Below are 15013 nucleotides of genomic sequence, written 5' to 3' on the forward strand. Positions count from 1 at the left end.
GAAAAACAGCTAAAAATGCTTTAGCCTCGAGACATTGACTGAAAGTGGCTGGCATGCTTTGGAGGCTCTGTGCATCTGCCGCTCTCTTTGAATTCAGCTGAAAATCAGTCAGTTGCTGTATAGCGTTGCCAAATTAAGCAGGGCTGAGATAACCATCTTCAGTTATTCATTGTTTTGGGGCTATAACCAGGGGTTATGGGATGAGACGAAGCAAAGGAAAACTTAGACTCACTGAGCCAGATGCTGAAGCTACATCATTTTATACCATCTGAGCATCTGTCCCACTCTCATGGAAAATATTCCTGACACTGAGATCTATTAGGCTGTGCAACAGTCTCCCAAAGGCACTGGCAGCCCCATTTGTTAGAACACAGTATAGTGTAGAGTGTGGGGAATGATGCTGCACTATAGAAATTAATAGCTGGGAAACACCCATGATATTATGTGTCAGACAGGTATTAAAACCTGTAGGTGACTGAAACTCCTCTATAACACCTGTAGGTGACTGAAACTCCTCCATAATGTAGTTCAGTGGTAAAAGAATGCTTTTACGGCATTGGAATCAATGGGAGTACTCACCGAGTAAGTGACTTCTAAGACTATCAGAATCTGTTCCTAAGGTATTTTTAAAACATGGAAATGCTGCAGCACATCTACAGTGTGTGTCTTATGTGAGCTCCCCTGCTATTCTCATCTAAGTTGTCACAAAGATGCTGTTCTTGGGATTTTCCTTGTTTCACACTTACAGAGAATCTTCCCATTAAGCGCCTTCTGTCCCGACAATCTATTGTTCCTGCCAAAGTATCAGGGTTCAATCTGACTGATGAGCTGGAGAAGAACATCAAGCAAAAGAATGCCCCTGAAAGGTGAGACTCCCTGGGAGACGTGGATAAGGGTAACTATAAGCTTTTCAGTATTTTGATCTTGCACTGAACTGCAGCTACAAAGTCTGTATTAATTGTGAAAAGAAAAAAAGAAAATTATTAATTAAACTAATGAGGAAAGGGGGTAAAATTTTCAAAAGTGCCTAAATCCCATTTTCAAACATGACCTGGGGCAGATTTTTAAAGATATTTAGGCACCTAAAGATGCAGATAAGCGCCTAGTGGGATTTTCAAAAGCACCAAACAAGTTAGGTGCCTAAGTCTTCCACCACTACCTTTTCCTGCTCCTCCAGAGGCTGTGTTTTGTGCGGGGCCTGATCGGAAGACATGCTCTAAAGTGGCCTCTGAGCATGTCTACTGGATCAGGCCCTGCAGGTGAGACAGGCAGGGGAATGCCTAGTTTGTGAATCCCATTGGGACTTATAAACGTGTCAAGTGCTGAGCTGCTTGGTGGTGTCAGGACACTGGCTGTGCACTGACAGAAATTTAGGCACCTAGTGGACTTACCAATGGAAACCTAGGTGCTTAGGGACCTTAGGAACCTACAGGGTTAGCCAGCAGCTGAGTGGGTTTTGAGGACCTACATTTTGGACTTAAATGCCTAAAGTGGCCGTTAGGCATCTAAGTCCCCCATGGGAATCCCACCCTTAGGAACCTAAGTTCCATTGGCTTTCAATGAGATGTAGGCTCCTAAGTCCTGGAGTCACTTTTGAAAAGTGGCAAATAGGCTCCCAAGTCACTTAGGTGCTTTTAAAATTGTTACCCGAATCTGCTTGATGCGGCAGAGTCAGGCTCTCGAGTAAAGGCTTTAGAATGTGGCCAATATTTTGTATCTTTGTGTCCATTAGCAGTAATCCTCTGAAGTCGGATAAGTAAGTAGATTTAATTTGTGTTTATTAGAATTATTGTACAAACATGTCAAAATCTAAGCTATTTGGGGATGAATAGTATAAATGTGCATTTTCTATATAATGTCCCTGGGACACCAAGTTCCAGCTTATCCCTCGATCAGTGTATCAGTGTACCAGTTTATTTTCTTGAGATAAAAGTTAATTACCTAAGTAAACTAAAGGTTAAAAATTCCCATTGACTGAAGCTTTTATCATGCAACAGCCCTTTAAAAAACCCCAAATCTATGTTAAGGGTGTGCTATTGGCTCATCTCACAGTGCCATTGGCTCATCTCACATTTTCTTGCTGTCTGGGAGGTATATAGTACAGTGAGTGTCTGTGAGTGTCTGGTGTCTACTTCATTTTCGTCTGACGCCATCTCCATTTTGTATCTGGTAGTTTGGTAACTAAATGCAAACAATTATTCAAGAGGTTCAGGATCCTCTTACCATTCACAGTGGAGTTGAGTGAACCTGATCCTCTTACTTGATGAGAACAGTCTGCAGAGTTTATAAACATTTAATGGAAGAGAGACTCAGAGTGCTCTTCTAATGGCTTCTAAATGTTTTCACTGCTTGTCTGAGCTTTGTTTGACACTATCAGTTGTTCCGGGAGGTCACTGAGACCCAATTCAGCCATGATTAAACATGTAGGAACTCTTTGTTTTAATTTGACAGATACTGCTTTACAGGGCAAAGTGAAATTCAAACTTCTCATGCACCAAGGGGATAGAAAAGTGCCCATCTCCATTGTTTGTCTGGGGTTTAATCAGTTAACCTAGAGGCTTTTTCTTTTGTACTAAAGCTTATTACTGTGATGGGCACAATAGAATGGCCAGAGATTGATAGGTAGATAGAATTGCTTCTCTTACCAAATTGCTTTCTCTTTGTTTACAGCGTTCGCCACTAGCAATCTATCTATATTGATTTTAGGTACTAATATGGCCCCCATTAGCATAGTGTATGTACAATGCCCAGTATAACTGTGTCCCCAGGTGCCTGACATTTAGATGACACTGTTAGTTAAATAGTGAGAGGGGCCTGGATCTGGGACACCTTGAGCTTTAGGGAAGTTCAGACAAGATGAGAGTGTTGTTGTTCAGGATCATCATCTCCCCCTCTCTGTTCATTTGAATACAGTCAATGAAATAGGAGAAAACTGAATGCATGTTTCCATCCCCTGCCTTATTTATTGGTCATTTAAAGATATACATCGCTGCTTTGCATCTGAACCATCTCTCTGCCTCTCTGGCCACTATCACCACAGCAGCTGAGCACCTCACAGACACTATTCAATTTATCCTCGCTGTGCACCTGTGAGGGGGGCATGCGCTGTTATCCCTGTTTTACAGTCACACAGGGCGTCTGTGTCAGAGCTGGGAACTGGGCCATTGGACCATTAGGCATGGGACAATCCTCAGCAGACGATGGATTGGACCCTAACTGATCGGTAGCACATTTTTTATTCAGCAACTATAAATGCAAGTGAATTCCTGCAGCATTCTGGGTCCTGCTTTCCTGTTTCTCCAGGGGGTAATTTAGTTTACTGAAAACTTGTTTAGCCCTGTCTTTAGGTGTTCCTTCCTGGGGACATTGGCTCACTGAAGTTTTACTGTGTTTCTACAAGAGATAGTGGATGGACTCCTAGAATTGCTTCTGGGCCAGGCTGTGACAGTGTGCATGACAAAGCATCATATGTGCACACTGATGGCAAATTAGTTACTGGCTGTGACACAGGGTATGACCACACTGGCGCTAGAGGTTTATGTCCAGCTCAGGTAGACATACCTACGTTAGCTCCGATCTAGGTAGCATGCTAAAAATAGAAGTGTGGCTGTGGAGGTGCATGTGGCAGGAGAAAGCTAATTGCCTCAGTATGATCCTGTCTGAAACCCTACTCAGGGGGGATAGCTGGTCCTGTGGCTTGGGCTGCTGCAGCTACCTTGCTATTTTAGCATGCTACCTCGGTCAGAGCTAGCGCAGGTATGTCGACTGAGCTGGGAATTACACCTCCTACTCCAGTATAACCATACCCTGGGACAGTCTATTGTTAAGCTCAGTTTGAAGCTGTGGTCCTGATCTTCTGGTTTTGAAGCCAATGCAAAGGCTCCCCGTATAAGCCCATGAGTTCAGAGGCCTATTAAGGCAAGGTCCAGGCCACGGAGCTGAGGGAGTGCAGGAGCCAGCATAGCAGCTGTGAGCAACAAGAGGAGTAGCACACACCTGAGCACTGCTGGATGCTCCTGCTGCAGCAGGAACCAGACGGGGGCAGCTCTCCAGTGCCTGGGATGACAAGACCAAAGGGAAGAAAGGATGGCAGCAGTTGGGAGCCCTGTGGCTTGTGACTGGCTGTTTGGGAGCACCAGTGAGATTTTCTGTTTGTTCTTTTTACTGGAGGATGTAGCAATTTAGAGAATTTGGGCCCAGCTTCATCTTAAGCCACCTCTTTATGTGTGGACACTATCCTCTGGTGTGCGTTCATGAATATGTGTTTAGTTTCTCAGTGATGTTCCAAACTCCATTGCAAAACTGCCTTATGCCCAGTGTGTTGGTGTCTGTACACAGCCCTTGTAATAAACTGATGCACATGTCCTGTTGTCTGTTCCTAGCGCAACATCACCTGCTCCTCCGTGTTTCTCAAAGACTGAAACGGACTGCGGTCCCAACCTAATTCATGCTACCGGACCCAGAACTCCATCCCCTCTTTGTCAAGATCATGGTAGGGCTGGACAGGTACAATATATGGATCTTATTTACTTATTATGTCACTTTTTAATCGCAGCAAAATGTGGTTACCTGGGGGGGTGTCAATTTTAAAACTGTCCCTAATGGCTGTTCATTATAACAGTCAATGGCTGTTTTTATAGGCCATATGGGATCTTACTTAAAAAAACAGGCAGTTCATTATGCAAGTATGAGTAAATCCTGGTCAGCACTCTATTTTGAAGAAACATATAGGAATACATTTGAGACCTGGTTATTATGGAAATGTTAACCATAAGGCTCTTCATTCATTAGCAGTTATGGGAGGTAGAAAATAAATAGTTTCCCTATTGTGCACAAGTGTTTTGCCAAAACAAGTGCGAAGGTTGCATATTTTGTCAATTATTTTTACACCTTGAAGTTTTCTGGAAGCTACTAAAGCAATGTGGGGACACTGCACTTTAATTCAAAAAGGGATTAGATATTTATGTGGATATCAAGAGTATCCAGTGTTGTCATAATTAATGACTACAAACATTTTGGGAGGGATATTAAAATCCGTGATTTAGGGTTTGAGCCAACCTCTAACTATGAGAGACCAGGATGAGACCTGTGTGTGGGGCAGATTATCCCACATCTGCCTATTTAGGGGCTCTTACATCTTCCTCTGAAGTGTCTTTTAACAGTGAGGGTAATTAACCATTGGAATAATTTATCAGGGGTTGTCATGGATTCTCCATCACTGGCAATTTTAAAATCAGGACTGGTTGTTTATCTACAAGATCTGCTGTAGTTCAGACAGGAATTATTTTGGGGATGTCCTATAGCTGGCCTGTGTTATGCAGAAGGTCAGACTTGATGACCACATTGGTCTCTTGTGGCCTTAGAATCTATAACTCTGGTGCTGGCCACTATCAGAGACAGAATACAGGATTAGATGGTCCTTGGGTCTGATCCACTGTGACTGTTCCTATGTTCAAACCACGAGAGCTGGCAACACTGATTGGGTCAGATCTTCAAAAAAAAAAAAAAGGAGCATAAAATTAGGCTCCTCAATCCATATTTAGGATCTATAAAAATTGTCAAAAGTTCAGAGCATGCAGCACTTCTGATTGGGGCTTATGTCCTCGTAATGCTGGTGTATTAATTCTTGAGATCGATAGGAGCTGGTGGCTGCTCAGCAGTTTTGAAATCAGGCCACTGATTTAGGAGCCTAAATATGGATTTAGGAGCTTAACTTTAGGCTATTTTTTTTTTTAATCTTGGCCACTAGCTAATTTGTCCTATATTTAACTAACCAGCCAGCCAAACACAGACAACACATATACTAACAGCTGGGAAAATTTTCTGTTACTCTCACCTGCAATGTGTGCTGTAGAACCCTGCTCACTAATATATATAAATGTTGCAGTTTGTGCATGTCTGACTATATGCAAAACCAGGCTCTTCTGTGATTTTGTTGTGTTCATGTTTGATTGTCAAGCTGATCTAGAAAGATTCTACTGCATGTTCTGGGTTGGAAATTATAAAGTCTAAAGTGACATAGCTGATAAGGGTAGGTCGACACTTGGGGCAGTGAATAGAGCCCAGACACAGCACACTCAGCTAACACAGGTATAAACAGCGGTGGAGAGCGGGGTGGGTAAGGCTTAGGCGAGTAAAGACATGCCGGAATGCTAGGGTCTGTACCTTATGTGGCTCTCTACACACCCAAGCTATACCTCCCATGTCTCTATTTTTAGCAGTGTAGTGTCCCACTGCCTTCCCACTGCTGGAGCCTTTCTCCACTGCATTGAAAGATGCCAGCAGCAGGGAAAGGCTCTGGCAGAGGGAGCCCGCGAGAAAAGGCTCCACCACTGGGGAGCTGCTGGAGCCTTTTCCCACTGCCAGAGCCTTTCACTGCGGTGTGTAGCTACACGTACCCTGCATGTTGCTGCAAGTGTAGCCATTGCCAAGCTCTGCCAGAGAGGCTTGTAGGTTGGGTTTTTTTTGTCAATTTCATGTATATCTCCTGCCGTTGGTCCCATGTAATCTTTTGCACGGGCAGACTGTTCCAGATCTAGGAGTGCTAATAGTTATCAGGGATGGGATTTTCAGATGTTCCATCAGATTTAGGAGCAAACTGACTTTCAAAATAAGTTTTTTGCCACTGCACAGGAATTGTGCATCTAGCTCAGGGGTGGCCAACCTAAGCCTGAGAAGGAGCCAGAATTTACCAATGTACATTGCCAAAGAGCCACAGTAACACGTCAGCAGCCCCCCATGAGCTCCCCATCTCCACCCGTTCCCAGCGCCTCCTGCCCACCGGCAGCCGTGCCGATGAGCGCCTCCCCATCCCTCCCCACACCTCCCAATCAGCTGTTTCGTGGTGTGCAGGAGGCTCGGAGCGGGAGTGGGAGGAGCGAGGGCATAGCAGGCTCAGGGGAGGGGGCGGGAAGGGGTGGAGTGGGGGCAGGGCCTGTGGCAGAGCCAGGGGTTGAGCAGTGAGCTCCCGCCCCCGGCACATTGGAAATTTGGCCCCTGTAGCTCCAGCCCCGGAGCCGGTGCCTAGACAAGGGGCCGCCTATTAACTTCTGAAGAGCCGCATGTGGCTCCGGAGCCACAGGTTGGCCACCCCGATGTAGTTGTCCTTAGTAAGGAGGAAATAATTTCCCTCTAGTATTTTTAATTAAAACACCATTTGTAAGAAGGTTGGATTTGCTTGAAGACTTGTGGAAGTTCATTGCAGGAGAAGGGTAAATAGAGGGTGAAAAAATAAAAGAGATGACGGTAACGTGCATTCTTTTATATTTCTATGGGGACTCCAGGAAATGTGCTACCTGTGTATGCAGCGTGCTCAGAGGAACATCCCAGCGTACTTCAGCGAAGAGAGGCGGAGGAAAGAGCAGGATGATGACAGAATATTGGTGCAATACCAAACTATGAAAGACCAGGAGGCTCTTCATAGGCAGCAGGTATTCCATGCAATTTGGAGCACTCAGAGAAACAGGATTCCTACCACCAGGGGGAGCTGAGTTTTGAATCTTTCAAAGAAGTCGGCAGGAAAGGTATCTATAGATCAGTGGTTCTCAACCTATTTGCCACTGTGGGCCACATATCCTGCCCTCTCTGTTATGTGGGCCGCATCCACACACTATATATATTACCTGTATGGCCCGAAGGCTTCACGTGGGCTGCAGCTGTGTGCTGATTGGGCTACAAATGGCCCGTGGGTTGTGAACCACTGCTGTAGGTGCTTGTCTATTTGCTATTCTGAGAGAAAAATTCTAAATAAAAAATGAGGGAATAAAGAGAGACCTGCTGCATCAAGGTCTTGGTCCAAAGCTAGCTGAAGTCAATGGAAAGAGCCCCATTGAAATCAGTAGGCTTTTGACCAGGCCCTTAATTTAACTATCACATTGTTGCTTCGCAGAAATCTCTGTTTGTGCCCAGAGTTCTAAAGGCTTCCAGCAGAATTCTCTCTGCATGGCAGTTCTTTACATTCGCTGGTCTGGGAGTGAAATGTGTTCCAATGAAGAGGCCGCACACAAGACTCTGTGCACCACTTGAGCCCCAGAGGCTTGAGGGCTTAAATGGTTCAAAAGGCCCTGTGCTAGGTCCTTGGCATTGGCAAGCATTTCAGTCACCATGTGCAGACCAAGTATTGGCATGTTAAGTATTCAGAACTCATGGGAATGGCTTAAAAACTGAGATTTTATAATAAAAAATAAAAATTTAGCTGTTTTTGTTTGTTTGTTTTGTTTTTGCCTCCTGGCTTTTGGGTCACATTTTCAAGCTTTTCGCTGCACCCATGACGGCTAGAAACTTTTTTTTTTAAAGAAAAAGTGAGAGCTGAGTTTCTCACCTAGTCACATTATTTCATGAGCAGGAGCTTAAGAAAAAGAACAAATATCACAAGACTGCCTATAAAATCACAGGAATTGTGAATGCTGAGCTCTCAAAGAGACATAAATTGACCCCTGCAAATATACAGCAAAATATCAACACACAAATCTGCCAGGTGGATTGGAGAAGAGAATTGTGCCCTTAGGGGAGGTTATGTGGCCTAGTAAGTAGGGCCCTAGTGGTCAGGAGACCTAGGTTCTGTTCCCAGCTCTGCCACTGATATGCTGTGTAACCCTGGGTAAATCATTTAACCTGTGTGCCTCAATTTCTCCATCTGTAAAGGGAAGATGATGATACTCCCTTTGTAAAGCAGTTTTAGGTCTATGGGCTGAAAAGTGTTGTAGAAAACTAAGTGGTATTGTCGTTATTCACTATAAATATATTAGTTTTAGAAAGTATTAAAATGTTACCAGTAATATTCTTATTTTATGTAAATCTAATCTTTTAATGGTGTGGTAAATAATATTAGGACCTAAACTATTAGGACTTGATCCAAAGTCCATTGATGTCCATGGGGAGTCTTTCCACTGACTTCAATGGGCTGGGGCTCAGGTCTTTAATGTACAGAATTATCTATTTCATTATAAAAAGAAGAATGTAAACTGCATGTCCAGAGAATAGACATGTCATTACTGGAGGATTTCCTGGCTGTGCAGTGACATTACTTCTGTTCACATCTTCATTTAAAATGCATCTCTTTTCTTTTCTTCCCACGATAGATGAAGTTCTTGGCGAACAGAGAACAGAACCAAAAAAACGCTGCCTTTAATCTGGGGGTGGCCGAAGCAATGAGAAACCACAAGAATGAAAAATCCACAGAATTTCATGTAAGAGCTTTTTGTTTGGTTTTGTTTTTTAAGATTAGTCCCATCCTGGTAACTTTTCTGCCCAAGCTGTGTATTGACTTTCCATTAGTATATATAACATGGAAAGAAACATAAGAAACTGGGTCACACAAAGCATTAATAGACAAACCCTTTCAGTGTGAGAACTTTCAGCAAGGGAGACTGTTAATGCATTTAGCAGTGATGCTCAGATTTTGTTATCATTTAGTCTGACCTGCCTAACACAGGCCTCAGGACATCACCAGTAATTCCTGTAATGGAAGGAATTATTCTTTCCTGCGATGTAAGTGAACATTATCTAGCACAGCGTACTGGAGCACAGTAATAACAATAGTGATAGTGGTTGGGCTACTTGGGGGCATTAGTGAGACCTTTGTCAACATTTTGCCACCATCCAAGGGGAATTTTGGGGTGATTCTCCTGGTTCTGATGGGATTGTCCCATTTCTGGGTACTGCTAATGCATCTCTGCCTGAAATGGTTCTGCAGTGTTCATATTTAAGGAAATGATGCCATGTTTTCATGGTATCGTCTTCTATCTCGTTTCTCCCTTCAGATATGAAATGTGTTTCTTTCCTTGCAGAAATCATATGTTTTCGTTAAACGGCCGCCCAGCCCTCCCCCATATGCCAAGCAAGAGGAGTATTCACAAGACTTGTTGAAGCAAATGGAGGATAAGAAGGAGAAGGAGGCAAAACTAAAGCAGGACAAAGAGCTGATGGATCGGCTGGAACAAGTGCAGCTTGCGGAAGAGTAAGTCTGCCTGTTGTCTCTGCCTAGGGTAGGAAATGGGTGTGGTGCTGGTGGGAGTGGGTCCATTCTACACATCTCTTGCCCTTGGCACTAGAGTTAGGACCCAGAGGCAATGGTAGTAAAGCCAGTCTTGTTTAGAGCTGAGTGAAAAATTTATTTTTTGGTTCTGTGGCCAAACCACTTAGTGTCAAACAGAAACTGAATTTTTCATTTTTTCTCGCCAAAACAAAAACCAAAGAAAAAAATAGTGTTTGGGCTGAAACTGAATGTTTAGAATGTCGATTTGAAATGACATTTGGAAACGGACCATGCCAACATTTCAGATTTTTCTTTTCCATTTTTTTCCCCAGCTGAAACTGTTCACTGAATTCAACCTGAAATTCAGTGCCCTGAAAAAGGCATGTTTCAATGAAAGAACTATTTGCACAAAAAATGTTACCTAGCCCTTGTTCTGTTCTGTTTTGAATGCTGGATTGGGATCCCCGTGAGAATGTGATCAGAAATATGATTTTAAAATATTCCTATTGTGTCTCTATCGAGTCTAACCTATCGAATCATTCCACCCACCTACTGGTGTTTAAGCACCTGATGTTACAGGTCAGTTCTACAGTACAGGTCAAAGAGACACATATACAACAACAATCCATCCCATAAATATCCTTAAAAGTCTACATTCACCAATTTACTCCTATACAATTAGTATGGGGAATGAGGGGAAGCCACTACTGCCTTATATGAAATGGCACAAAGATCAGGATTGTTGACTTCAGAATGACTTGGATTAATCTTGTATGATAGAAAAGGGGCTTCTTGGGGTAAGGACTGTTTCTGTGTGTCTTATTCAGTGTCATTGCTAAGGTAGAAGAAAGTAATATTAGGCTCACAAATAAACATAAGGGTCCAGATTCTGATTTCGCTGATGCTGATGTAAATCCATTGACATCAATGGAGACACTTTTGGTTTTACACTAATGTAATGGCAATCAGAATCTGGCTCAGAGAGAAGTAAAGATGCAGATTTAACAATGTTTGTGTGCAGTGAGTGTAATGCAATATCTCTACAAGCAATTTAGGCAGAATTTATGTGCGTGGGTGTGGAGAGAGAGGCTAATTACGTGGCAGTAGCTTCCATGTTGATTTGAGCCAAAGGTTTTTGTAGCCAGAGCTAAAATTCAAGCTGAACCACTACATGGGATTTGAAAAGAAAAATATGTGAAATGGTGAACGAGGACATTGTAACCATGAGGAATCAACTCTGGTTTATTGTGTCTTCCCTGCATCTCATTTATGCATAACTGCAGTACAAGCAGGCACTCTGTGCCAATCAGGGCAATGGGTAGCAGTCATTTCATTCTGTTATAGAATTACTCCAGTTAGCGTTCTCTACAGTAAAATGTTATCGCCTCACCTTCCTATTCTGTATAGTGTTTGCTTCTAAGTAGGTTCTTATCGCCATAGTATCGGCACGCCTTCCAGCCGTGTATTAAGTGATATAATTATATGTGCAGTGTAACTTCTTGATTTGGTTCGGGTTCAGTTTTGTTGTGTGTTGTTTACCTACATGCTACTCTGTGTTTGTATTAGAGAAGGCAGGTGGAAGAAGTGCTCCTTGCCTTTGGAGTGGAAGGTAGAGGGAGGTTTGTGATGCTTCTTGGTTCCTAGGGGAGTTCATCCCGTGGTCTCTGACTGGCCCTGAGAATGCTCTGTCTCCTACACAGATTAACTTTACTCTTATGGTAGGAAATTCTAGAGGTTCAGCCACTTATGAACTGTTTTTTTGTCTCTTCAAACACAAGGACAATGATTTAACAAATTAGCTGGCTAGGGTTTACTGTATGCATATCACTGCCCTCTGCCAGATGGAATCAGACCATTTACATTGTGTGTCATAGGCCCTATATTGCTAATAGCCAATGGAGGCTTCCTTTGGATCACATAGTAGGGGCTGACTGTGTTTTTGGAGCATGAGGAGGTCTCAGTCCTATTCCTGCTGAATTTAGGAAAGTCCAAGCTGCCAAGGTAGGCAGCATCATAGTGAGAATCCTAATAATCTGACGTGGCCAGAGATTTGTTGCTATATTATCACATGGAAGCAAGGGTGATGCACACAGCTCAAGCTCAGTGTCATAAGTTGTCTTACTCTATCATGGAAGTCATCATTATTAATGATTATTATTATAATAATTTTCGAGGAAGCAGAGCCATCTTGGTAAGATAGAGAATCGTGGTAGCTAAATGTTATGGACTCAGCTATACTATTGGCAGATTTGTATTTCACAGGTCATGCCTGGATGAATTGTATTTCTTCAAAATATCACCTCAGTAAAACTCTTGTGACTCTTTTGTATTTTTATTTCTAGGCTAGCTGCCCAAAGAGCTAAATATCTGAAGGGCAAGATGGAAGAAATGCAGTGCTATAAGAGGGCCTTGGATACACAGGTAAAAACTTGTGATTAATAATTATGTGCTCCTCACCAGGCCAGGTCCACTGACCTGACAGTGACAAAGTTTTTAAAATGAAAAAAAAATCTTGTGTTTGATAACTTTCCTACCTATTATGTGGCTAAGTTATGTGTCTTTAAAAACTGGAGTGTTTTTCAGAAAGTTGTGGAGAAGGGTGGAGATATACCATATCTGAAGTGACATATTAAAAAACTCTATAATGATATAAGCAATAATAAGATCCTCCAAAGTTTTAAGAATTATCCTTCTAGCCAGTATTTTAAAGCTGTTGAGATGGTGAGTCTATTTAACACCTAAAATGAGGTGCAGTTTACAATGTTTCTATTGCTGGCTGAGAAAATAGCCCGTCCTCCCTCAAACTAGTTATGTAGAGGTATCTGTTTGGATTGAGTAGAGCTATACAAAGTCATCATGGATTTTTTTTGAGAAATTTTGAATTTCTAGATTGCCACTAGATTCCAAGAGCTTAGGCAGCGTTCAGTCCCTGCCCTGAAGATTTTACAGAGTAAATGGACAAAACACTCAAAGGGCGGGAGGGGAAACAGAGTCGCAGAGAGGTGAAAGGATTTCCCCAAGGTCACAGAACAGGTTAGTGGCATAGGTGGGAATAGAACGTAGGTGTCCTGACTCCCAGTCCAGTGCCTTATCCAGTACATCATGCTGCCTCCTCCATAAGGTGATATTTAAAAAGGAAAAATATGGACTTGAATATCAATGCTTCCTGACATTGAACTATAAAATAATCAAGGGAAGTGGTAGAATCCTCATTGGTTGTGGCATTTAAATCCAGAATTGAGAAAGTGGATTAGCTGATTCAACAGGTCTTCTCCCATCCCTAGCTTCTGTCGTTCAAAGTTTTCAGAGCCATGTGTGAGGTTAGTTCCATCATGGTAAAATCTTCTTATCAACCTCATACAGATAAAGTTGAAGCCGATACAGTTGCCGGTCTGTGAGCCTGACTCCGCAGATCTCATCTTTGGGAAGAGTGATGTGACCAACGAGAAGCTTGCAGAAAAAAGGCACCGAGCCCGGGAGTTTTACAAGCACCAGCTGCACTCCGCAGCACAGCAGAAGAGGACGGCTATCCTCAATCAGCTGGTGGAGCAGAGGAGAGAAGCTGACATGCTGCAGAGAGCCAAGAGAGAGTAAGCTTTTCCAATGAAGCCTGGGGAAAATTCAACAGCAGTAATGAAATTGCCTCACAGGGCTCTGGGGTAGGGCAGGAGGGTGCATTTTCTCCTCTTTAAGGCCCCAGTCTAGCAAAGCACTTAAGCACAGGCTTAATTTTAAGCATGTGAATAGTTCCTACTGAAGACAATAGGACCACACATATGCTTAACTTTAAGCCTGTGTCTAAGTGCTTTGCTGGATCAGGTCTAAGTGGAGAGACTTGGAGCCTTCTGCTGGGATTGATTCAGTCTGTGCAAGTCCAGAGCTGAACTTTGTGGATTGGGCCCATTTCTGGCTGAACATTTCAGACAAGTGCCTGAATTTGTGGTTAATCTTCTCAGCTGAGCTAGAGGCCTTCATAGGCTCTGCCAAGAGCAGCCAGATCTGCCCAAGGCTGTGTGGGGTTTCTAAGCACCACAGGGTTTCTGGCTCAGGTAGTGCTCTCGGTCCATGTGCAATTCATTAACTTTGTCAGAGCCTCCAGCAGCTCTGCTGCTGGCAGGGAGAGGGAGTCATATTAGACAGCCCACCATGCTGGGGCTGTGGTTAAAGAAACCCAGGGACAAACTGACAGAGTGGGGGAGTGGGAGATAGATTCATCCATGAATCGTAGGAGAGACCTTTTCAATAACATTTCAGGTGGATTGCAGACAGAGGAGCACAGTTTGAGAAAATATTCCAGATGAATTTAGCAATGCAGGACGACTGGCAAAAAAGCGCTGGAATGAAAAGGCTGAGGGAAGTTGACGAGAAGCTATTTGAGCGGTAAGATTCCTGAACACTGAGGGGATTTCCCCTTTCCCGTCTTCCTTTTTTCCCGTTTTTGCTACAGTGCCCATCCTTTCGCCAGTCGCACGTGCTGCAGTGCTTTGCCATCAGAGCACAGGGAAGTGGCAACCCCATAACTGATCTCAGTACTGCTTCATTCTAGAATGGGTTAGGAGCAAAACCATAATAACACAGTACAGGCCTTTGTCCCACTGTAGTAGCTGGACCATGTAAGAAGTTTGAGTCCACCACTATCTCCAAGCTAATGGATGTAAGGACCAGATTTCTAAAGGTATTCAGGTGCCTAGAGATACAAATAGGCACCTAGTCATAGAGATTAAGGCCAGAGTGGGATCACTAAATTATCTTGTCGGACCTCCTGTTGGTCACAGGTCACCAGCACCAGAAGCTGCGTATGGGTGACAGGGGATGGATCACTTGATGATTTTCTGTTCATTCCCTCTGGGGCACCTGGCATTGGCCACTGTCGGAAGACAGGATACTGGGCTAGACGGATCTTTGTTCTGACCCTTGTATGGCCATTCTTATATTCTTATGTAATACCACCCTGCACCTGCACACTAAACCCAGCAACCAAAATCAGACCAAAATATCATAGCCCATAGGAGACAAAACTGTTATGTGGCCACAGGC

General features: G+C 43.4%; 1 protein-coding gene across 2 annotated transcripts in view; it reads left to right on the forward strand.

Moving 5' to 3' along the window:
- CCDC81 (coiled-coil domain containing 81) overlaps window positions 1-15013 on the forward strand; it is a 30371-nt gene that overhangs the window by 10234 nt on the left and 5124 nt on the right. For both annotated transcript variants that reach the window (XM_084646208.1, XM_084646209.1), the window contains 8 exons: window positions 749-866; window positions 4383-4506; window positions 7284-7430; window positions 9081-9188; window positions 9789-9958; window positions 12319-12397; window positions 13340-13566; window positions 14231-14356. In XM_084646208.1, the coding sequence (XP_084502334.1) occupies window positions 749-866; window positions 4383-4506; window positions 7284-7430; window positions 9081-9188; window positions 9789-9958; window positions 12319-12397; window positions 13340-13566; window positions 14231-14356 (1099 nt within the window). The remainder of the gene's footprint in view (window positions 1-748; window positions 867-4382; window positions 4507-7283; window positions 7431-9080; window positions 9189-9788; window positions 9959-12318; window positions 12398-13339; window positions 13567-14230; window positions 14357-15013) is intronic.

Source organism: Lepidochelys olivacea, assembly GCF_965140295.1.
Source record: "Lepidochelys olivacea isolate rLepOli2 genome assembly, chromosome: 1".
Taxonomy (NCBI): Eukaryota; Metazoa; Chordata; order Testudines; family Cheloniidae; genus Lepidochelys; species Lepidochelys olivacea.